General features: G+C 43.7%; 1 protein-coding gene across 6 annotated transcripts in view; it reads right to left on the reverse strand.

Moving 5' to 3' along the window:
* Window positions 1-1,160: 1,160 nt before the first annotated feature.
* The window catches only part of BPIFC (BPI fold containing family C), a 54,985-nt gene continuing 31,531 nt past the window's right edge, over window positions 1,161-24,614 (reverse strand). For all 6 annotated transcript variants that reach the window (XM_049627522.1, XM_049627519.1, XM_049627517.1 and 3 more), the window contains 10 exons: window positions 23,222-23,282; window positions 19,375-19,466; window positions 18,201-18,377; window positions 16,974-17,027; window positions 16,065-16,235; window positions 15,322-15,389; window positions 6,516-6,558; window positions 3,970-4,033; window positions 2,656-2,732; window positions 1,161-1,948 (listed from right to left, as the gene is read on the reverse strand). In XM_049627522.1, coding sequence (XP_049483479.1) covers window positions 1,826-1,948; window positions 2,656-2,732; window positions 3,970-4,033; window positions 6,516-6,558; window positions 15,322-15,389; window positions 16,065-16,235; window positions 16,974-17,027; window positions 18,201-18,377; window positions 19,375-19,466; window positions 23,222-23,282 — 930 coding nt within the window. In that variant the 3' untranslated portion in view covers window positions 1,161-1,825. The remainder of the gene's footprint in view (window positions 1,949-2,655; window positions 2,733-3,969; window positions 4,034-6,515; window positions 6,559-15,321; window positions 15,390-16,064; window positions 16,236-16,973; window positions 17,028-18,200; window positions 18,378-19,374; window positions 19,467-23,221; window positions 23,283-24,614) is intronic.

The following is a 24,614-nucleotide window of genomic DNA, read 5'->3' on the forward strand; positions in this document are numbered from 1 at the left end:
TGGTTAAGTGTCCGACTTCAGCTCAGATCATGATCTCACAGTTCGTGAGTTCGAGCCCCGCGTCGGGCTCTGTGCTGACAGTTCCGAGCCTGGAGCCTGCTTCAGATTCTGTGTCTGCTCCTCCCCTGCTCGCTCGCGCGCTCTCTCTCTCTCTCTCTCTCAAAAATAAATGAACATTTAAAAAATTAAAAAAAAGAAGAAGCATGTTTCAACAAGTATATCTAGAGACTTGTAATGTTTCAATGAATTTATGGATGCAAATGAAGTAACTTTTCTGTCGGAAACGCACATTCCAAAGAAAGAAAGTGACAGTTTATCATTTATTCCACCAAACACTGATGAGGGTGGTAACTGTGGCCGATGTGCACGACAAAGATGAGTAAATCCAAGCCCCTGTGGACAGCCAGGCTTCCCTTCTGGGACCACTAGGGACCCTATGCTCATGCTCTTTTATACGCGTGTCACTTGCTTGCAGTAGTAAGTGATCTTTACATGATTATGGCTTCTAGTCCTACCTCACGTAAATAGCAGTGACTTTGGAATCAGTAAGACTTGGATTCAATTTCTACCTCTGCCACTTACCAGCCTTGTGTGATTCATTTCTCTTCACCTTTGTTTCCTCATCTGTAAAATGGGACCACAATTCTTGAGAGTGTCTGTGAAATGAGTGACACTTGTGGAGTAACCAGCACGGGGTGTGGTAGGCAATCCACGAAAGGGCTCTCTTCCACACCTCGGCTGGACTATCAGAGCCACAAAGGCAAAGTTTGCGGTTTCTGTTCATTTCTTAAGTTATCCATATGGGTTCTTTCCTCCTTTTCTGCCTCAGTTTCACCCGATGATTAGGTCTCTAACAATTTAATATCATCAACTACCAACGATCTAAGTTTGGTACTCTGCACTGTCATTTCATTTAATGTGGCAGGAAAAACAGCCTAAAACTTAAACTTCCAGAGTCTCCTATGACCACTGTTTCTCACCAGAAACATCTAAGAGGCAAAGTATTCCCTTTTATTTATTTTTATTAAAAATTTTTTAGGTTTATTAATTTTGAGAGAGAGAAAAAAAGCAAGTGTGAGAGGGCAGAGAGAGAGGGAGAGAAAATCCTGAGCAGGCTCTGCATAATCAGCACAGAGCCTGACAAGGGGCTTGAACTCACAAACTGTAAGATCATGACCTGAGCTGAAATTGAGTCAGATGCTTAGTGGACTGAACCCCCCAGGCCCCCTAAAGTATTCCCTTTTCAAACCTTGAAATCTGCACAATCTCACTTTTCATCAACTTAAGGATGTTAATTCTCTCATCTTTGTCTTATTTTATTTAAAAAAAAATCCAAGGCAGGGAATTTTTCCAAAAAAAGACAAGGTTGACATTGATAGAAAACAAGTTTAATTAAAAACAGAGGACAGTAGCAGTAAATATAAAACATAAAATCCAATATGCAGGGAAGTGTGGGAAACCCTGGGTTGCTGAAAGAGCTCAAGGGAGCTGTCACGCAAATCAGAGTTTCTCAGGCACCTCCTCAGAAGCGCAGGGCTAGCTCTTGGCCCCAGCACCTTATTAACACAGGAGCACACAAATGTGCATTCAAACACGAACACACATCCAAACACCCACCCCTCCATACACGTGGAGACACACACCCTGATTTAGCTCTTTAACCCAGTTTGCCTCCCTCTTCCCTGAGGGTTTGAGAAAGAAAACTGTCAGCCTAAGCATTTCACTAGGGCTTACAACCCAGTGTGTACTGTCTGCCCCTTCCCGGTTTACAGTAGCTGTGGGATTAAGGGTCATCTACTTCCTGGAGTGGACTCCCAACAGGCAATCAAGCAGCTGGCTTCCCCCTCCACTGTCCATTTATGAAGTTCAGACCTTCCCAACCATGGAAACTTGGCTGCTGCTTTAAGGACGTTTCATACTTCAGGTCGGTGGAAATCAAAAGGAAACCCTGAAAAGGATGCAAGGGTGAAGACAACATCACACTCTGTGGACCGGCAGCCATGGGCTATCTGAGTTTGCTGAGGAGTGAGGGAGAGATGGTCTCTTTATTGGGTTCTTCTGGGTCAAACCCACCCCGCCCCCATCCCCTTGTGAGTGCCTCAGACATAGGAGCAGGCCACTTGGGATAACTGTCACCTTATGAGACTTAAGCGACTATAGAAGGAGAGGTGGGGAGGGAAGGGGGTGGGCAATAGTGTACAGGATTGGAAAATTCCATCAGAATCTTACTTCCACCCCCGTCCCCCCCCAGAAATGTCAAAATGGAAGAAAAAAGGTGTTCTGAAGTTTGTTTATCACGATTAATGAAGAAATAGCTCACAACAGATCCTGAACCTAGAGGAGGGTCTTTGGTTCAGGCCAAAGTTCAATGAGAGAATAAATGAAACAGACACACCACATTGTACCGTCTCGTACTGTGGTGTGAATAGGTCTGGCTGTGAAAGGAAATCAGACTCGGGTTGATTTTTCAACTCAAGTTTAAATGCTTTTCATAGTTGACTGCAAACTTTAAGAGTTAAATGTTTTGTCTGTAAAATGTGGGCTGGAAACACACGAAGCAGAACAAAGTAGCGTAAAACAGAGGAAGCAAATTAGGAAGAGGCTTATTCTAGTATGAAAGAAATTGGGCAGTTAGGAGAATATTCACATTCTTACCTCAAAAACTTCAATATCTGAATTGACAAAGGAGATTTTGTGTGGGTTGGGCAGCGGAAATCCTTGCTGCAATTTTGCTAAAATATAGAACAAGGTGTAAGATAACTAGGCACAGACATAGCAGTTTTAGCAAACTTTTTAGTAAAGGACAAATAAACAGCTTTTAAATAATATATATTTTCCTTCTTCCTGATTTCTGTGTTTTCATTCTTTGTCCCTAGCATTTTCCTAGATGAATGCTTACTTAATTAACGAAGTGCTTAATAAAAATGCACATGCAATTATGTACATTTGGATGGCAGAAAAATGCTGGCAACTTGTCCAGTTTATATTTTGAAAATTCCGTAATTTGTAGGTCTGAGAACATTTGGTCTCTGATACAAAGTGTATTTTAACCAAGACAAACTCAAGATGTTGCAGTTTATGGGGCGCCTGGGTGGCTTGGTCGGTTAAGCGTCCGACTTCGGCTCAGGTCATGATCTCACGGTCCGTGAGTTTGAGCCCCGCGTCGGGCTCTGTGCTGACAGCTCAGAGCCTGGAGCCTGTTTCAGATTCTGTGTCTCCCTCTCTCTCTGCCCCTCCCCTGTTCATGCTCTGTCTCTCTCTGTCTCAAAAATAAATAAACGTTAAAAAAATTTTTTTTAAAAAAGATGTTGCAGTTTGTGAATGGTTGCATACAGGGAGAGGGACTAGGATTGTCCTTCATTAAAACTGTCTATCCAGATGGTGGTCTGTGTATAAAACCACAGAGATGCCCTCTAGGGAGAATAGTCTCATTTCTGCCTGACCTGAAGGAGATTCTTTACTGCCTCAGGAGGGCAGTTTCAATCTCTTTTTTTTTTATTTTTTTATTTTTTTAAACGTTTTTATTTATTTTTGAGACAGAGAGAGACAGAGCATGAACGGGGGAGGGTCACAGAGAGAGGGAGACACAGAATCTGAAACAGGCTCCAGGCTCTGAGCTGTCAGCACAGAGCCTGACGCGGGGCTCGAACTCATGGACTGTGAGATCATGACCTGAGCCGAAGTCGGACACTCAACCGACCAAGCCACCCAGGCGCCCCAGTTTCAATCTCTTTAACTCAACCAGGCTTTGACTGTTCTTGCTGAGTTCTGCAGGTAGTGTTGTTAACAAGGCTTGGACTGGAATAACTAATTTTGCAATCACATCATTGATGGTACAAACTGTAAATTCTGGCATTAGTCTGGATTTACAAAATAACGTGCTACAAGTACAGGCCTTGGGGTGGAAAGTCCCAAACAATCCCCAATGTTTGATTACCTCAAAGTCACATGTTCCCCAGAATGTCTTACCGTTGGCCAGTGGGAGGATACCAAAGTGGAGAATGGAGGACAGAATATTCTCAAACCTCAAGACCTAAAATGAAAGGGGATACTAAATCAGTTGCCAAATCCTGGCATTTTGAAAGTACCATGCCTGGTCTGGATGTGCACTTCCCCAGACCTTATCACGACAGAGGGCGATAGTTACAATCTCCCCATAGAGACAGTCTCGCTTTCCAGACACTGAACACTATTTTGCAGGAAAGCATATTAAACAGTTTCCCAATCTTTTTTCCTCCTTGAGGATGGACATTTCTGCTCTTTGGGTATGCTAGATCATGGTGACAACAAATGTAGAGGGACCACACGGTGGCAGCAAACATGGCAATTAAGATATTTACCAAGTAAGACCATCTAAACAATTGATAAATATCCCAATTAGTAAGTAGTCTGCCCTAATTGAGGTCCGTTGCATTATGTTATGCTCCATATTTAACAGTCTCACCAGAACATCCAGTTTATCTTGAGTAAACTATGGTAGTAAATCTTACCAGAGTGTCAGCTCCTGGGAAGGTTCAGGTATTAAAAATAAATGGACATGATGAACATCGATTCACTCAATGAAAATATTTTGAACATCCTACATGCTTAAGCAAGCTATGCAGCCTAGCAAGGAGGGCTCTGAGGCTGCCTTCCTAGGTTTACCTCTTGTTTTTACCACTTAGGTCATGTTGGGAAAGTCTTTAACCTCTTTATGTCTTGGTTTCCTCAAGTGTAAAATAAAGATAAACAGCACGAATGTCACAGGGTTGGTCTCATGTTTAAAAAGTTAATATTATGTAAAATGTCCAGTATTAACCACTGTCATTTGTTTCAGAAATGTCATTGTTAGCATTCTCTGTTGTTGATCCTAAGCAGTTTTTTGGGGGGTCTTCCTAGAAGACTTGGGACTCATTTGCCTTCTCTAGGCTCAGGAAATATTTATGAGAAAGTCAGCTATACTTTCTCACGGACTATAGTTTGTCCTCTACCAAAGAGCTATGCCATGGAGGTGCTAACCCACAGTGCATGAGACAATCTTGGTATTCTAAATTTCAGTGTCTGGCATGAAAGATGTTATTTCCAGCACTGCTGCCACTGGCTCCTCATGTTCCCAACCTGAAAATCAGGATGCTCCTATAAAACTAAACAAACAAACAAACATCTTGTTTGGTCTCCTGGATAAATTCTCTGGTTTCTTCGCTATTTTCCGCAGTGCTATTTCTCTCTTAGTGGCTGCTTCTGGTGAACATGGTAATAAATTCAGTACTTACTGTGTCCCAGGACTGCCCTGTGGGAGGTTAAGCGACCTGGCCAAGGCCACAGAGCCAATAAGTGGGAGTTCACTCTAGCAGTTTGGTCTCAGAGTCTGTATAGGTAACCGTTACGCTATACTGCCCCTTGACACAGAGGTGGTAATAACTGAAATGAACTTTTGTAAAAACAATGGCCATCATTTATTTAATACCTGCCATGTGTTCAACGTGCTAAATAAATTCCGTATATAATCCCAGCTAATTGTCCCAACAACCCCAATGCTGTAATCACCACCTCCATGTTTACTTGCACCACCGATTCTCTTGCCCTGACTTGTCTTTCTCTATAATATTTTTCAGCACATACAATATAAATTTGCTTGTTGTCTCACCCTACCCCTGTCTCACTTACATATACACACACATACTCACTCACTCACTCACTCACTCACTCACACACGTACATTCTAGAATAGGACTGCCCATCATTGGCAGTATTGACACTTTGGGAAGGATTATTCTCTGCTGTGGGGGTTGTCCTGTGCACTGTGGGATGTTAAGCAGCATCTTTGGCCTCTACTCACTAAGTGCTTATAACACCCCCCAGATTGTGACAACCAAAAAAATGTCTTCAGACATTGCCAAATGTCCCCAGGGCGGGGGAGGCAAAACTGGACTTAGGGGAGAACCACTGCTCTGGATTATGTGTACCATGAGCATAGGGACATCAATTAGTGATTTGGATGATCTCCCGGAAGTTTGGGGAGGGGCTTCTTTCCATGAGATAATACTCTTCCAATCAGGAGGTCACCAGGCTGGGGCCCCCAAAAAGGTACCTGCACGACCAGCCTTGATACGATTTTAGGAGATGGCTAGAAAGGCTTCAAAGAGCAAACTTAATCATGGCCTAAGAATTTACAGATAGCCTCATCTTTGGGAGTTTGGATCTTATATTTAATTCTTAAAGATTCTTTATCCAAACAATGAAATATCCCTGAAAATGCCTGGTTTTTTTTTTCTCCCAACATTACATAGGTCTTAGTTTTAAAAAAAGTTATTTTAAATCTTTCTGAATAGATAAAAGAGAATTGGAGAGTTCCTGTCCTGTTTAAAAGTTAATGGGGTTGGTAGACAAGTAGCTACACGAGGAATTTTAAAGTTAAAACCTATGTTCAAGGGGAAACTAAGTACTCAGGGGCTTAGAAAACAGTCATCCAGCTACAATATAGGAAAATTCTCAGTTTTCCCTTGACAGAGAACCTTGAGAGCTTTGACTCCTACCTCAATGTTGCTGCGATTGGACTCTGGTAAAGAGAGGCGGAATCTGAAACAAAACAAAACAAACAGGAAAATTTTAAAGGATGGAAGATTTAAAAACGACCACCTCAGTAGAAAGGCACAAAAAGGAAAGGGTATTTTTTTTTTAAGGTCCCTAAGCCACTACTTAAAAAAAAAAGATGCACAGACTTGTAAGGATATTATGTTCTATTACATCTTTATCCCTGTATTTGCTACTTAAGAAGCAGAGCAGGAGTAGCAGAAGGCTTAGGTTTGTAACCAGGATGGATTTCTCAAGTGCATTTGCTATATGGGACTTACTGATGGCAACTCTAATGCAGCACAATCTTCAGAAACAGTTTTCAGTCTCTAGCCATACCACCCTGAATGTGCCCGGTGTCATCTGATCTCTGAAGCTAAGCAAGGTGGGGCTTGGTCAGTACTTGGTGGGGAGAAATAGTGTGCACAATTTCTTGGTCTGAACTCCCAGAGTACACATTTGATTTTCTGTGCATAGTAATAGTAATATGAAGCAGTAGTCAACAGGGAGGATCCCATCATTTCATAGATGGGGAAACTGAGGCCCAAAGAGGGGAAATATTAATGGCAGATTTAGGACCAGAACTCAGATCTCTGGATGGCCATCCCAAACCTCCCTTCCATTGTAGGATATTGTCTTACGTTGCTTTTCCCCTTAGCTTTCCATGGCTCACTTTTGCCCAGGTATAGAGCTTTACTTCTGCATCAGCCTTCTAATGCCTCTCCCCGTCTCCAGTCTGATCTCCAATCTGTCTTCCACACTATGCCCAGAGTCAGCTATATGACAGGGATGTCTGATGAGGACACGCTCCTGTTCAATATTCTTTAATGGCTTGTGATAGAGTTCAACTCACTTATATGGCACACAAGCTTTTCTGTTTTCTGGTGTCCAGTAGTCTCTCTGCTCTCACTTCTGTTCATTCTCCACCTTGAACTTTATATTCAAGAACTCTGAACTGTTTAGTGCTATGCTGTTTTATTAATCAGGCACCATATATCTGAGGTTAAAAAAATATATTGGCTTTAGAACACATAACAAAAAATCGTGAATAACTAAAATTAACACATGCCCACAACCAGTAACATTATGGCCACTCAGCACTTTAACTCAACTCCACTCATGGGTAAAATTAGATGATACTAAATGTGGAATAATGCACTTGAATATATGCAACATATTTTGGGCTGGATTCTCCAAAATTAGAGTAGATAAGGTCATAAAGATCTTAAAACAACTGTGAAGTATTTCCTTGTATATTCCATATTTCTGGCCTCCATGCTTTTCGCTCATGCTGTTCCCTCTTTCTGAAGTTGGCCCTCCCCTTTTCTTTGGTTAACTCCTTTTAATTGCTCAAGATTTAACTCTGGTGTTACTTCTTCCAGGCATCTTTATGTTATTACATTTAAGGAGCGGAAAGATATTAATAGAAGAGGTAAGCTTGCTTGTTATCAGCCAATATCCTGTTATTATGAATTAAGTTTTGAGATTGCTTCAAAGTGACAGGCGAGAGTAACAACCAAAAAAGGCGGTTGGATCTGACAGGGATCAGAGATGGCATCAGTGGCACCGTGGCTCAAGTGGATCTCAGTGGGAAGCGAAGACCAGAGCCCTTAGGGCATCTTTAGTAAAAGGCGAAAGATTTATGCGATCTGAAGAGAAACCAGAGTATAGGGCATCTTTAAAGGAGGAAGGTGAGCAGTTGAACAAACACTTGAAGGCACTGCCAGAGAAATGTGAGGGGGGAGTGTCTCCTCTTGGCCAAACTGCCATTTATGATGGGCAACCTAGGCCAGGTTTTAGAAAGTCATCTGACTGAGAGGTGGAACACTGTAAATTTCTTTCTTTCTTTTCTTTCTTTCTCTTTCTTTCTTTCTTTTCTTAAATACTTTATTTTTGAGTAATCTCTTAAGTTATCTCTATACCCAACACGGGACTTGAACTTACAACCCGGAGATCAAGGGTTGCATGATCTGACTGAGCCAGCCAGGAGCTCCGCACTTGGAATTTCTGTCATCACAACTTCAAGCCACGACTGGCTGTCTCAGGATCACCTGCTGTGAGTAGAGCTTGTCTGGAGTTTCCCATGAACTGATTACCCTTTCCTCCTAAGGCCATCTTTCTTCTATCTGCTTCCTAGTTCTCTAGGCATACTTACCAGGTTAGTTTGCTAATGGACACGTCTTACTAGCTGCAGAGAAACAGGTGGAGCAAAGAGCAAAAACGCTGGGCCCTCGTTCCGAAAAACACGCAAGCGCAACTACGACCACTAGGTGGCGACCGAGTTCAGAGTTTTGACCTTTCATTCTGTAGGGAGCCCCTAACCTGTTGCTTAAAGCACAACTACTAGGAACTAATTTTTTTTTTTAATTTTTAAAATGTTTATTTATTTTTGAGAGAGAGGCAGAGACAGAGCGTGAGCGGGTGAGGGGCAGAGAGAGAGGCAGACACAGAATCTGGAGCAGGCTCCAGGCTCTGAGCTGTCAGCACAGAGCCCAACGCGGGGCTCCCAACTCACAAACCGTGAGATCATGCCCTGAGAGGAAGTCAGTCGCTTAACTGAATGAGCCACCCAGGTGCCCCTACTAGAAACTCGTTCGATTACAGAACCACAGAGTTGGGGAGAAAGGGAGCTCAAATAGCCCTACCTCGCAGACATATAAGAGTAGAGCCTATTTAAAAAGTTTTGGAGAAGGTTTACTGCCCTGATTGAAAACCAGAGCAAAAGTGCAAACTCTTAAGCATGTCAGATGATGGTGGGGTTGTGATCTGGGTCGATATAGCAAATAGGACAGAATGAAGTTCAAGTGGACCAAAGTACGGGCACTCACAATGCCAGTCCTCCAATGCTGTGGCCACAGCCGACATTGAAAATCAATCTTTGCACTCAAAATCTTATAACAATGGTTAACTGAGTTACCCAGGCACCCCCCACCCCCATTTTTTGCCTTTTAATCTGAGTGTTTCTCTTACCAGTCTATGGACATGGAAGGTAAAAACAATTGCCTTTTTCTCTACTCCCTGTATCAAGAGCAGTGTAGAGCACATAATAGGTGCTCAGTAAATTCTCATTGAATTGACTATAGATAAATGAGCAGATAAAGGATGGGTGGGAATTGTTTATTGGAATTGGGGTCACTCTGAGGATGAGCCAGTATAAAGCAGAATGTTCATTTTAAGGAGCTGTGAGAGGTAAGATTGGCTGGCTTGGAAGGTAGTCGAAGAGCTTGACAACCCCAGGCTGTGGATTTAACCCAACAATGAAAGATTTTAAAGCGACGAATGTGTTAAGCCCATTCCAGTATTGTAGAACGCTCTTGATGAGGAAGAGTTCCCTCATGTTTTATCTTTATTGCCTTCTGCAGACTGGAAATTGCCACAACAAGTCTGGGAGAAGGGGAAGGAGTCGTTTGGGGTTTCCTCCTCTGACAGGGTGTCCCCCTATGGTGCTCTTGTGCCCAGGCTTCCCCACAACCTCAGAGGAAGGGTGGAGATGGCGGTCAGCCCAGGTGCCAAGCCCCAGCTCTGATGGACTGTTGAAAGCACTGTTCCAACAGAAACTGAATCCATCCTTCCAGACCTGTTTTCTTTTCTGGGTTTCTCTTCAGAGGGCTCACATTGGGAAATGTTTATCTGTCCCAGATGTGAGGGGTAGGACTGGGTGGTGACACTATCTGCTTGTGGCCAGCTATATTTGCATTCTCTGATGGTGTTGGCTGGGAGGGGTTGTGGGGTGGGGTGGGGTGTGTGTGTGTGTGTGTGTGTGTGTGTGTGTTTTGATATTACTGGTGTGAGGTGCAGTTTGGGAGAGTCCGATGCCTCAGTCGTGTCAATGTCAAAATTTTTCCAATGTTCTAAATGGTTCAACAATAATGTATACCTGATTGCCTTGAGCTTTGCATGTGATTAAGAAAAAGGGTTAGAATTAAGTCACCTGTATGGAGACCAAAAAAAAAAAAAAAAAAAAAAAAAAAAAGCATTGAAATAGAACTGTGTTTGGAATAAAAGCCTCAGTTGTAGATGGACCGGTACAAATCTGGTTTATGATTGTGAAGGCCAATTCTATAGCTTTTAAGGCTGTCCTGACTTGTCATGTCTCTTGGGATCAATTTCTCCCTCTTATTTGGTCAAAATGTGATCTTAGAAGGTGGAAAGAGAATAGAATACCACCATGAGTAGTAACGAATATTTCTTGAGTCCCAATTATGTGCAGAACATCATGTTTTTCTCATTGAATGGGTTCTCATCTACCCATACAATAGCTCTGTGGATAGGTGCTCTGTTTTGCTGATGAGGAAACTGAAACAGAGAGGTTAATTAACTTGCTCAGGGTCACACAGCTAGCAAATGACTGAGGTGGAATTCACAATCAGATATGCCTGACCACGGGGCTGTGCTCTTAATTAGACATACCCATAGAGGTCAAGTTGATTACTTAGTACTCCCTGCTTTTGCTTTCTTTATTTTTTCCTTCACTCCATTTCTCAATGCAGTGAGAAAAGGGCGGTGTGCTTTCTCCATCGCAGGTCACCCACTGCCAGCGGCTTCTCTGTTATCAATTCTTAACTTTGAGAAAGGACACACTGCCTGCTTCAATTTTGTGTGACTCCACATGCATGGGTTCCTCTTCTGGACAAGGGTATTTGCTGTCTAAATCTTCTAAGTCTTGGCTATGCACCACATCAAAGGCAGTATAATGTCTTAAGTTGAACACTCATGGGTGTGAAAACCGCTCACCCAGGTTCAAGTTCTGGCTCTGCTCTTTAATAGCTCTGTGACCTGTGAAACTCTACAGACTGTAAAACAGGGTGATAAGCTACCTCCAGGTCTATTCATTCAGTCTCAGACATGAATTGAACACTGTGCCAGCTCCTAGAGATACAGGGTTGTGAGGTTTAAATGAAGTAATACAGGTGAAGTTGTTGGCCTGGGACCAGTAGATGGCAAAGCCTCAATAATAAAGTAGCCATAGGGGCGCCAAGGTGGCTCAGTCAGTTGAGCATCTGACTTCAGCTCAGGTCATGATCTCACAGTTTGTGGGTTCAAGCCCCATGTCAGGCTCTGTGCTGACAGCTCGGAGCCTGGAGCCTGCTTCGGATTCTGTGTCTCCCTCTGTCTCTGCCCCTTCCCCACTTGTGCTCTGTGTGTCTCTCTCTCTCTCAAAAAGAAATAAACATTAAAAAAAATTAAAAAAGTAGCCATGAATAGTAAAATAAAAGGCAATTTCTCCAATTGCCATCAGTGGTCAGGAGACAGGGCAATGAGGTGTTTCCTGACTCTTAAATGATTTTTCATAATTGAGCACCTCCTTCCCCTGGCTGAGGCCAGCCCCAAATTTTAAATAATAGCCATAGCCAACCTTCTTGAACACTTCACACGCACTTTACATGTATTAACTCATGTATTCCTTACAATAACTCCCTGAAGTGGTTTGCATTATATCCTAATTTTATAGAGAAGAAAATGGAGGCTCAGAGAGGTTAAGTAACTTGCCTGAGATCCCACAGCTAATGAATGGCAGGGTGGGGATCTGAACTAGCTAGTCTGACTCCAAAGCCCGTGATCTCACTGCCTATTTTATTTTATTTTATTTTTTAAAATTTAATGCATATTTATCTTTGAGAGAGAGAGAGAGAGAGAGAGACAGAGACAGAGACACAGACAGAGACAGAGAGTGAGCAGGGAAGGAGCAGAGAGAGAGAGGGAGACATAGAATCCGAAGCAGGCTCCAGGCTCCGAGCTGTCAGCACAGAGCCTGATGCGGGGCTCAAACCCACGAACTGTGAGATCATGACCTGAGCCCAAGATGGATGCTCACCCTACTGAGCCACACAGGCACCCCTCTCACTGCCTCTTTAAACTCACCACACTGGATTCGCCTCAATTTCTGTGTCTCCTGTCTACGTAGCCAGCAGTGAGCAGCTCTAGAAGGAGACACATTCAGGCAGGGGATGTTTAGAAAGATGTTTTGGGGGTTGGTGTTCTGGGAGCCTGTTTTGTAGACCCTGTTTCTCAGGTTCTTATCAGGGATGCTTCACTGATCTCTACCTCCTTTACACCTCTCAGTGCTGTGTCTCTCTGAAATCACCTAAGACCAAATCAGGCCTTCCATCTGGAAAAGCACTGCTTGTGGAACCAGGAGAGGAGGCGCTGGCTGGGGCAGTCGTGGGGGAGGTCGGGCTGCCATTCTCGTAGCCAAAGGCCAAGGCACTCCTTCAGCACAGACTCTGCTCCTCTGCAAAGCCTTGTATCAGCTGCCTTGGGACTGAGTGATGCCTGGCCCATCTGCCTTGCCCACTGTCTTCTGACTGCCCCAGGTTTGCCATGGCACCCCCTGCAGGAGCCACCTGCAGACTCAATGCTGGTGACCTGTGCAGTGGGACAGTGCCTCACTCAGAAGGGCCCACACTTGGCTTAATGCCTTGCTGTCTCCATCTGGACATTCTTCATAACTTTTTGGAAAGGGGCTCCACATTTTCATTTTGTGTGGGGCTTTGCGAATTATGTATCCAGTCCTGCTCAGACCCCACTAAGGCCTCAGGAAGCCTAAGGTGCAAGAAGCCTCCCCAGCAGGAAAATCTAATAGGGATAGCAGGGGAATGGGGTGGTCGTCGGGGGTGGGAGGTAGGTGGGGAGGAAGGTGAGACTCCAGGAAGGCAGGAGTCTTGATTTCAGCTTGTGCCTGCCAGGTCAAAGCTCGCTTGTGGGCTGTAGGAAGCTGGAGAATGGATCCATCCACATGTTTCTTTGGATGATGTGAACTTAGCAGTTTGTAATCCATTTTTGCAGTTATTCCCCATAAATAAACCTAATGTCCTCCGAACGTGCAGTTTCTTACCAGTAGGAACACTGGAGATGAGAGTCAGCACGATTTAAGCAGAGAAGTGAACCTAGTCTCTCTGCTCCTTAAGGTCTGTCCTACCTCTTGCCACAAGCCTGAGGCCCCATCCTTACTAAATCCTTCCTCCAAATCCTGTCGGTAAACCAAAGTCCTGCTCAAGTACAAATGGGGTTTCTCCCTTCTCAAGAGCTTGCTGCCTCAATTAGTGGCCTTGCCCCCATTCTTCCCCATTCCCCCAGATTTCCAGGCCCCCTTTCCTAGCAGCCCTGTCCTCAGGCTGCAGACGGAGGGCTCCCCAATACTTGTGGCCGTGCTGCGCAGGCAAACTGAAGTGCGAATTCTCTGCTTTTTCTCCTGGCCTAGCTCCTACCCCTCAGCTGCCACCCTCCCCCTCCTCCTCTCCTGCTCTCTGGCTTCCAGCCCCTCAGCTATTAAAAGATGCCATTTCAAAGATGACCCATCAAGGTTTAGAGTTTCATCAGCCTTGACCTTGTGGAGACAGGACCAAGTTATGACTTCGGGGGCCCTCAGGCACTTTTGCCTCCAGGAGCCCTTCCTCCCTAAAAATATATTAAAAATCATATTTGAAGACCGTGTTGTTATAAAGATAAGTATAATCCAACCTGGATTGTATTCATTTTCTAATTCTTCTTTCAAAATATATGAAAACATTTTCATGGGTCTCTAAGGCATCCATGGGCTCTAGGATCTGTGCCTTTTGAGACTAATGCAGAAATTAGTCCTGCATTGCAGAGCTGGGTAAAACATAATAAAGCCTTTTTGAAATCTTTTCTCTCTGGGAAACCATACTACCTTTTTTGTTGTTGTTCCTTTTATTGCGAAAACAATATAGTTACAGAGAGAATTTTAAGGAGAAAAACCCACTCAATCTCATATCCTAACATAACTCTACATCTGTGATTCACTTTCTTGTCCGGATGGAAAGTTATTTTACACAGCTGAGTGCTGTGTTTATGCAGTTTTGTATTCTGTTTGTTCCATTTAGTGTCATTTTATTGAAAGCATCTACTATGTTTCTGCAATAGTCTTCATAACCATCCAGTTGACTTACGGTGATTGACTTACTTTTCCCCTCTGTCGGTTTCCTGTTCTTCCCAGACTCTGCTTTCTCTGGCCTGTTTATAGCTTTTCATCTTCCTTCCATGGATTTAGTCTGGGCCCTCTGATCATTCCGAATATCATGTCCCCTCCCCCCAGGAAGTTTGATTCATGGCTTCAACTATCTGCCTCACAGGGCAGAGGAAAATGGGCTTTGCAGACAGTTCTTCCAAATGGGAATTACTGTCCAATGGTCTATGTATATGACCTGCCGAATCCCTTTCACACTGAATGGCATTCATTTGAGAGCCAGCTAGGCTATGGGGCATGGTTTTGTTAAACTCTACATTCTAGTAATGGGGTTGGAGTTTCAGAGACTGAAACTATCTCGGCAATGCCCCAGTCCAACGTCAGTATTTTACAGACAAGGAGACTGAGTCTCAAAGCTGTTAACAGACTTGATCATGGTGATGGAAAAAATGACCAGATATTTGACACTTTGTTCCTTGACCTCAAAGTTTCATGCTCTTTCCTCAACAGCATGCTTTCTGAAATGGTTGAAGAGGAACATTAATTTATACTGGTGTACCATTAGAATGTGAATTTATATTATGGATTTATATTTACAATTATATGGCTCCCTATTTTATCTGAATATTATCTAATGGGAAGGAAAAAGAAAAAATCCACAGCACAGTTTTTAGTGAAGCCCATACTTTGAAATTATCTGGGTCATTACAGGAGAAGTGCCTGTGTGATTCACGTTCTAGCCAATGGTAACTTCACTTGCTCTGTTAATGTTCACTTTGTCTCTATGGTCTGCTGACTCACTTATTACTAAGGATTTCAACACTCAAATCAATTAAACTTACCTGTTCAGAGACAATGAGCAGACCAGTCTTTGTCCCAAAATAACCAGGCCAACACTGGTACTGGCAACCTGGAGATAACAAAAGCATTCATCACTAAGAGAACTGAATCTGTCTGTTTTGGCCACAAATATCATTTCTTATTTGGAAACAAGAAACGGAAATATTGTAAGCTCTACTTTCCCTTTCATTCCTAGAGGTACTAGAAAAAAAATAGCTCTGAAAATGCTGTCTTGCAGGTAGGGAAACTAATTATAAAGACTTTTTAGGGACCTCTCTTAAATTATTTTTCTATTTTCCCCCAATCTCTCTTCTCCATGTACTGTGTGTTTGTGTGTGCATGCGTGTGTTTGTGTGTATATGTGTGTGTGTGTGCGTGACATTTCACTTGGATTCAGTGTATTAGTCCCCTTCCATTGGGTTGCATTTGGCCTTCATCTACTTAAATAACTTTCATTTCCATCCTGATTTATTTTGGGGAAAAAAGAAAGTCAGCTATCAATGTAGCTGAAGTGAGAGAATGGCACACAGGAAGCTGAGGAAGGGAAGAGGTTATTTTACCACATAGGGGGTATGAGCACTGGCCTCCCACACTCCCCCCACCCCAGTCTCACTCCTGTCCTCACCACTAACTGACGCATCAGATCTCATGCCCCCAAACAATCAGTATAACACTGCTGGTCAGTGGCCCACTGTAGGAACATGATTTGTGTCCACAGTCTGCCCTCCTGCCCCCACAGGCTTACAAAGTCCATGGAAACGATGGCTTCAGCAGTTGAGTTCTTGGACTGGGTGAGGATCATGATGGAGGCAGGGATGTCCAGGGTGAAATTACCCGGTAGTAAACTGATCACGGGAGGCTCCGTTGCCATGACTCGTACCAAGAAGGGCTGGGACAAGATGTAGATCTCTGCGATCTGCCCATGTCCAGGAAAAGAAGTGAAGAAGGGGGTTGAGTTGATGAGGGAAAATCACCAGTTCAGGGTGGCATGGGGGTGATTAAATCTTACATCATGGTTAGGAACAAATCTCTTCAATAATTATAACAATACCACACAAAAAACAAAGAATACCAGCAGCTGACATTCACTGAACATAGCAGAATTATCTGGTTTAATCTTCACAAAGTCCCTGTGGGCAGGTTCTATCAGAATCCCTGTTTCATAGCTGAAGACAGTGAGTCTTCTTTGGTTAAATAATTTCCTTAACTTCCAAGTGAAGAACTGGGATTCAAATCTAGGACTGTCTGACTCAAGATCCTTGCTCTAAAGCCAGGATGCTCTATGAACATCTCTCTGTCCTCAGAGCAAACCTGAACCTTTCAGTACACTATGTCCAAATGCAGGTGCTACAAAGGCACGAGATTAATAGTTGCTTCACTAAAGGTACAAACATGGGCACTATTCCCTCATTTCCCATTTAAGCCAATTATTTCAGATGTGTGGTGGAACCTTATGGAAGGGAGAGTTGATTTATTTTGTAAACTTATAATGCCTTTAATATTAACTTGTTTCATAAATATTTGTGGATATTTTATTAAAAGAAAAGAAAACCTCTTCAGAATGGAAAAATGGATTCAGGTTTGGACCAGAAAGGAATAGAAAGAACCCACGAACCTTCCAGAACTATCTAGGAGTTGAACCCTCAGCACTCACCCTGGAGAGCACGTTGCCAACACCTTGAGAGTTTTGAACCAAATGGTTGGAAATCTGGAAAATCAAGACCATCATGTCACTGTAAGATTTTTACCTGGGTTCTCTTTTCAGGGAAAACCTAGATTTCCTTATATTTTTAGGAATCATGAAGTTGTTATACCAACAAATGATTAGTGTTTAAAGGTAGCTTATCACTTTATAGCCCAACCACAGGAAATCTGAGGCCCAGAGAAATAAAGTAACTTGTCCAAGGTCACACATGAAGTACGTTCCTTTGGAGTAATTACTTTCCTTTTGAGTGAGTGCCTTTTAACTTTGGCAACACTGTGTATTTCATACATGTATGATCCATGTGTAAACATTCTACAGTGGTTAACAATAGGTCTTGTATTATTGCCCACCTTTTCAGAGATTACCGAGACAAAGGATGCTTAAGTAATTTATCTTCACAGATGAATGGTTTTCAAATCTGAAGCTAAACCTTTCTAATTCTCGGCACTCTATGGTAGCTGGTGTGGCCACACCTACTGTTTTGAACACAAGTTTTATAACCACTTGTATAATTAGGACCCATGGAATAAAAAGATTAGTAAGGGATGCTTGATAAAAGTTGTTGGTTGACTGGAGAGAGTATTCTCATCATAAAAGGGAGGGGCACGGGAAAGAGAATCCATGAGTATGTGTACTATTACCAGTCATTATAGATAAATCGGTTGCAATTACCAACAATTTCTCCTCTTTGTGTAGGCATAACACAAGCCATAATAACAATTAAGATAATAAGCAACACTTACTCTGTGCTAGGCATTGCTCTGAATGCTTTACGTATATTTAAACCCCCCTAATGTCCACAGCAACTTTAGGAGAATGGAATTATTATTATCCCCATTTTCCAAATGACGACACTCTGGCACAGAGAAGTTAAATAAATTGAAAGTGCCCGAAGTCACAGGTCATAAGTGGTGAGGAGAGTCCTGGCCTTATTTAAGATCATTCCAGAACAGTGGCCTGGTATCACACAAAACTGAAAATAGCAGAACTGGAAACCCAACAACTTCCAGTTAATAAAAACATTAAATTAACAATTACTTCATTCATGTGCTGGTAGGACTGAGGGTCTAAAAAGGCCCAGGAAATAGAAATTATGACTTAAAATTCCTGTAATGGGCTACTTATAATAAGACTAAATGCTGGCGCTGATTGTCACTATCCATGAACTCTCCTCACCTCTTTCGTGGAGAGAGTGACGTTGAAGGCTCCAGCTGTAAAGTAAGCAAAGGATGCAGATTTAAAGAAAAACTCAGAGATTCCAACATACAACATAGAGTCACTGCGTTCCGGCAGCACAAAAGGAACTGGCGAGAAGGGAGGGTCAGTGAGGTCTTCCAGCGGGTAGACTACGCCCTGTGGGAAAACAGAGAGAAAGATCAGTGTATCAGGTGAAGACTCAGACATACAGCACTAAAGACAATGGGTCCACTCATGTCAGAATCAGGAAAATACCAGAAACTCTCTGGGGATTAAAAGACGACAAGGCCTTCTTACTCCCTGACCAGCGACTTTGGTTTCGCAGCTCTGCTAACTTCTTGAGCAGATATGGACATGTCTGTCCACCCTGGGATGTGACCTTCTCCCAGAAAAAGGAAGGCAGGTGCATTTAACTGGATATACAGCTCTGCATAGTTCCTGAGGTGCCACGTACAGATACCAAACCCTCCACCTTCAAACTCTATGACTAGCGAGCATCTGGGGTGTCACAGAGAGACTCAGAAGGACCCAGGACTCTCAATGGGTTAAAGCATCTTTGTGGCATTCCTAATGCTGCCCTCATTAGCTATGTGGTGTTGTCACAAAATATGCCTTGAGTAACATTTAACTGATTTGAATGACTCTCAGTAATTGAAATAAAAGTCAATATGCGCTTAAGAAAACAATGATATTAACTTTGGGGCAAAACTAAACATAAAGACAATTAATCTCTTTTCCAGAATCAGCAAACACCATTTTCATCTGTGAATGGGCCTGACCAAGGTCAACATCCCTCGGTTAAATTGACTAACCGGTCAGGAATAGGAGTATCGATACATATGATCTACTGATGTATTAAGTTCTGATACACATAGAACCACTCTACCTCCTGCCCCTTAGCATCGGACCTGTTCCCAGAAACAAAGACATCATGATACTTTCCATGATACCCAACACTAGACATGTGTTGGGTAATACAATCAAGAAAATGTTGAATAGTCTTTTGAAAGAGCATAAGCATGAGGGAATTGCTTGAAGGGAAATTAAATTATATGAAAGATATGTAGTTATATTTCCTTTTGCACATAATATTTGTTCTTCGAATATTGGCGGTTGAGAGCCAGGATGAGAATTCTGATGATGATAAAGTTACCTTCAAATTCAGGTCGATGTAATTCTCAGTAATTTCTGGAGAACTGATTAGGGAATAATCCAGGAGAGTATAGTTGTCTATCTTGGTTAAAACTAAATAACAAACAAATACAAAATAAAATTTATATTAAAAGCATAGTATGGCAAATGATTATTATCCATCCAGAACAACATAATTTTAATTCTCTGTTATTCAAAATAATGATTACCCTTATTTATAAGTAATACATGCTCACTTTTCAAAACACAGGATAAGTAGGTAAGTCAAAAGAAGAAAGTAAAAACCCTTCTTAATCACATTACACTGAAGGAAACATTAGTAAAATGTTGTTGGATAGCCTTTTTTTTTTAAGTTTATTTATTTATTTTGAGAGACAGAGAGTGAGCAGTAGCAGGGGAGGGGCAGAGAGAGAGAGAGAGGGAGAGAGAATCCCAAGCAGGTTCCGCACTGTCAGTGCAGAGCCCCGACATGGTGAGGTCATGACCTGAGCCAATGTCAAGAGTTGGACACTCAACCGACTGAGCCACCCAGGCACCCCAAGTATAGCCTTTTATACACACACACACACACGCACACACACACACACACACACACACACACACATGAACACAATGCATATATACTTCTTTTTAAAAGAGAAAATTAGACAGGGGTGCCTGGACAGCTCAGTTGGTTAAGCGTCTGTCTCCTGATTTCGGCTCAGGTCATGATCTCGTGGTTTGTGAGTTCAAGCCCTGCATCAGACTCTGCGCTGACAGAATGGAGCCTGCTTGGGATTCTCTCTCTCCCCATTTCTCTGCCTCTCCCCTGCTCACTCACTCTCTCTCTCTCTCTCAAAATAAATAAAATTAAAAAAAAAACATTAAAAAAAGAAAATTAGACAAATAAAATTCACTTATTAATATTAAACTGCATATATTAGGCTGGTATAAAGAGAGGCTTTCAAGTTCTATATTATAGCCTTCTATATAGTTAGAACTTTAAGTTTTTACAATGAATATGTATTATTATTATAATTAGAAATAATATTTAGAAAGAAATATTGAGAGAGACAGACAGACAGGAATAAAATTCCCTAAGTTAAAGAGGCCAAGAAAATTTTCATGCAGAATCTATTAATTCAATTCATGTTTTGTATTATAATTTTCAGAGCACAGCAGAAGGCCAGGGGACCAGGGGACAGTAGGTGGGGTTCGCAGGAAGCATGATCTCAGAGTCTGAGGCAGGTTGTACACACAGGGGTGTGGCGCTCGGGGTTCCAGCCTGGCCTGGGAGAGCTGCTCTCCTGACCACCACCTTGTGTTCTGTGATACGAAGACGCCCTCCCTGTTCCAGAGGAAGGCATCTGAGAACCACATCTTCTCCTCTTGCGCGCCATGCTTGGTTTATTCCATGGGTGGTGATAAGAAAGAAGCAGAGATGAAGGGACTTGCAAGATGAGGGCCTAATGTTGCCCTATGTCACTACAGTTTCTAAAATGCTTTTAAATTCACAGTCTGAACAGATCCTATCACCATGCTAGGAGGGGAGCAGGACCATGCCCATTTTACAGGTGAGACAGTGAGGTTCCCACGAATAGAGAAACTTGCCCATGGGAAGCTAGAACATGAGTCCTTGACCACTTCTTTCCTTACTACATCTTTCTCTTTCCTGACCTCCCCAATCTTCATCCATCTGCACCCACTCTGATCCACTTGTTCAACCACCATGCATCCCTTCATTGGCCTCATATTCATTCACCGAGTGCAGGTTAGGCACTATTCCTAGTGCTGGGGACATCGTCAGAGAGTGCCTGTGCTTGTGGACCTCATCGTCTGAGGGAAGAGTCAGACATATGAACAGGAAATTACAATACAGTGAGAGCAGGTCTAAAACCGAGCTCCTCTACAGACTTATGCTTACAGTCTACCCCACCTTGGTAAATGGCCATTCCACTCTTCCAATTTTCTAGTTGCTCAGGTGAAAACCTGGGGTTGTCCTTGACTCCTTTCATGATGCACATTCAGGGTGTCAGCAAATACCACTGTCCCTACCTTCGAAGAACATCCAGAACCTGAATGTGTCCTATATCTTCATTACTCCATCCAGGCCAACTGCCATCATTACTCATAGGTCATTGCAGGAGCCTCTTAAGTGGTCTCCCTGCTTCCACCCTTGCCCCCTTTCTGTCTGTTGTTAATAGATGGAAGCCAGAGTGAGCTTCTTACAATATAAGTCGGATCATGCAAGCCTTGCTCCGAACTCTCCCAAAGATCTTCATCTCAGACTAAGAGCCAGCCTTTGTATTAACCTGCAGAGCTTGGAAGATCTGACCATTGCTTTCTCCCTTTCTGACCTCATCTCTGGCTGCTTTCCCCCCCACACCCTCTACTCCCAGTATGGCCTCCTCGTAGTTTCCCCGACATACTTGGTATGCTCCCACATGGGCCTCTGTGCTTGCGGTTTCCTCTACCTGGAGTGTTCTCCGTCCAGATCTGGGAGTGGCACACTCCCTACTCCATTCAAATTCTTACTGTGATGTTGCATGCTCAGTGATGTCTTTCCTGGCCATGCTCTTTTAACAGAAATGCCTTTGCAGCTCCTTCTCTGCTTTATCTTTCTTCTTATCACTTATTGTATCAGTATCATAGATTTTACTTGTTATCTTGCTTGCTGTCTGTCTCCTCTGACTAGTCCCCATCTTGCTGTCTGTCTCCTCTGACTAGTCCGAAGAGGGCAGGGATTTCTGTCTCCCGGGCTTACTGCTGCATTCCCAGCACCAAGAACAGCATCCAGCCTGTAACAGGTTCTCAGGACAACTTTGGTGAATGAACAAATAGAGTGCAAAGAGAGAGATACACCCAAAGTATCATGTGAGCATAGAGGAGGCAAAACCTTGGGGTACAGGCTATCAGGTAAGACCTGCTGGAGGAGACTATGTCTGAGCTGAGCCTTAAAAGATAACAAGGAGTGGACAGGATAAGGGATGGCTCAGGAGCAGCAAGTAGAAGGGACCGGACCCCTCAGGGCTTGGCTCAGTGCTAGCAAAAAAATGGGTGTTCAATAAATATATATTAAATGAATAAATGGCTGGAGGGGAGGGGAAGGCAGGGGGGGGGTTAGTGTGAGCCAAGCAAGGGCCTCGGGGACAGTAGAAGCAGTTTGATTGCTGGAGCAGAGAAAGGTGCAAGGTGAGGCTGAGAGAGGTAACTTTAGCCAGAGCATGGTGGGCAGGTCTTGTAGACCATGTTAGAGCATTTGGACTTGATCCGGAGGCAGAAAGGAGCCACTGAAGGGGTTAGAATGGGGTCAGGGGTGTATTACTCAGTCGAGATTGGCATTAATCATCCTGAAGAGGATGGATTTAGTGCCAGAGCTGGGACTGAAGCCTGAGACAGTTTAATTCTCTGACCCACACCTAGTCACCAGCAGCCCCCTGCCTCCTGCTCTGAAGTTGGTTAGCAGCAGAAAAGAGCAGGCCTGGGGCACCTGGGTGGCTCAGTTGGTTGAACGTCAGACTTTGGCTCAGGATATGATCTCATGGTTCATGAATTTGAGCCCTGCGTCGGGCTCTGTGCGGATAGCTCAGAGCCTGGAGACTGCTTCAGATTCTGTGTTTCCCCCTCTCTCTGCCCTTCCCCTGCTCACACTCTGTCTCTATGTCTCAAAAATAAATAAAACTTTTTAAAAACTACATATAAAAAAAGAAAAGGGCAGGCCCTATACACAGGCTTCCCGTGGCTCAAGTTTGCAGAGCGTAAAGCAGGCAGGAGAGCTGGGGGATCTCACATTGAAACGCAAACCTGGAGAGCACCAGAGTGTGAAGGTGGGAAGAGACCCATCCCAAAGAGGCAGTTCTAGGACTCACCCTCTATCGTGCTGAGGTTGGCATTCAGGGCTTCCACCTCATTCATGATAATGGGACACAGCTGGCCACAACAGGAATAAAAAAATTGCAGGTTATCATATTGCACTTGAAACCTCTATTTATGGCTTAGGCCCTGCAAACAAAGGCCTTCTGGTTAGGAGACATTCTCCCTTTGGTCACCAGGACTTTTCCTGAAATTAGTCGATGCCCCTGGGCCTCACGTTACGTACGTATGGCTGGCATGTCAGTGAATGCTGGCTAAACTTCAGAGCAGCCAGGACGACACCCAGTTAGCCCCATAAAAGAATGAGGCCTTGGCTTTTCTCTCTGAGGCATGATGGGACATGTGCCTGGTGCCTGCTAGTGCGGTCACACCTGAGAAACCTGCTGCTGGAACAGCTGCCTTCCTGCTGTGCCGTGCTCTGTTGGGAGAGGCTACAGCCAGGGCCTCCACTTTCCTACTTGGCTGGCTTGAGATCCCTCTGGCTGGCAAATCAATCCTGAATCAGACTCAAGCTCATCTTTACGAAGCCACCATGTGCCAGGCGTGTGCCAAGCTCTCAGCATGGTGGTTATGAGCAGAGGCTCAGGAGCCTGACCATCTGGGGTTGGCACCCTTGGCAAAGTTGTTTGTACTCCGTCCACAGTTTCCCCATCTGGAAGATGGGGATGATAATTGTACCCACTCAATAATGTTGCTGTGAGTAGAAATTGAGGTAATCCATGTAAAATTGCCCAGCACATGGCAAGTATTCAGTAAATGTCAGCTGTTGTCTTTCAACCCCATTGCCTCACAATGGTGCAGAGAGATGGGTGCCACTGTTGCCTATTCACAGATGGGAAAGCCAAAGCTTAGAGAGCCTCCGGGAGTTGCCAGGAGTTACATTACTAGGATTGGAAATCTAGATAGTTGTGGCATGAGCATTCTTTTCTATATTCCCAGGGCACAGAGGGAATACTAGAAGCAAAGCATCCGTGGTCTCTAAATCATACATAAACTCCAGGCCAGCTTAACTAGTGGCTTCCGTCAGAGGCCAAAGAACCATGTCTTGTTTCGAACGGAGGAACCATGGGGAGTGTGGGGCCTGTGAACGGGACAGCACTTTCCCAGTCACTCTCTAACACGCATGTGCGCTGGCACTCAGCACCAGTCAAGTGAGGATGGAGAAAGACCGCGAAACTTCGGAGTCCCTCGACCAGCTGGGTAATTCCCTTGGACGAGCTGCTGAATGTGTTGGCACGTTGATTTCCTCACTAACATTCATTAAGCACCTCCTTGTCACTTATACTGTTTCTGGAAAGAACCATTCTTCTCCCCCACTCCTTACTTATCGAAATCATACGTGTACCTCAAGGCCCAGTTCAAGTCCTCCGTCCTCTAAAGAATACCCCC

Source organism: Panthera uncia, chromosome B4 (assembly GCF_023721935.1).
Source record: "Panthera uncia isolate 11264 chromosome B4, Puncia_PCG_1.0, whole genome shotgun sequence".
In the NCBI taxonomy this organism is placed as follows: domain Eukaryota; kingdom Metazoa; phylum Chordata; class Mammalia; order Carnivora; family Felidae; genus Panthera; species Panthera uncia.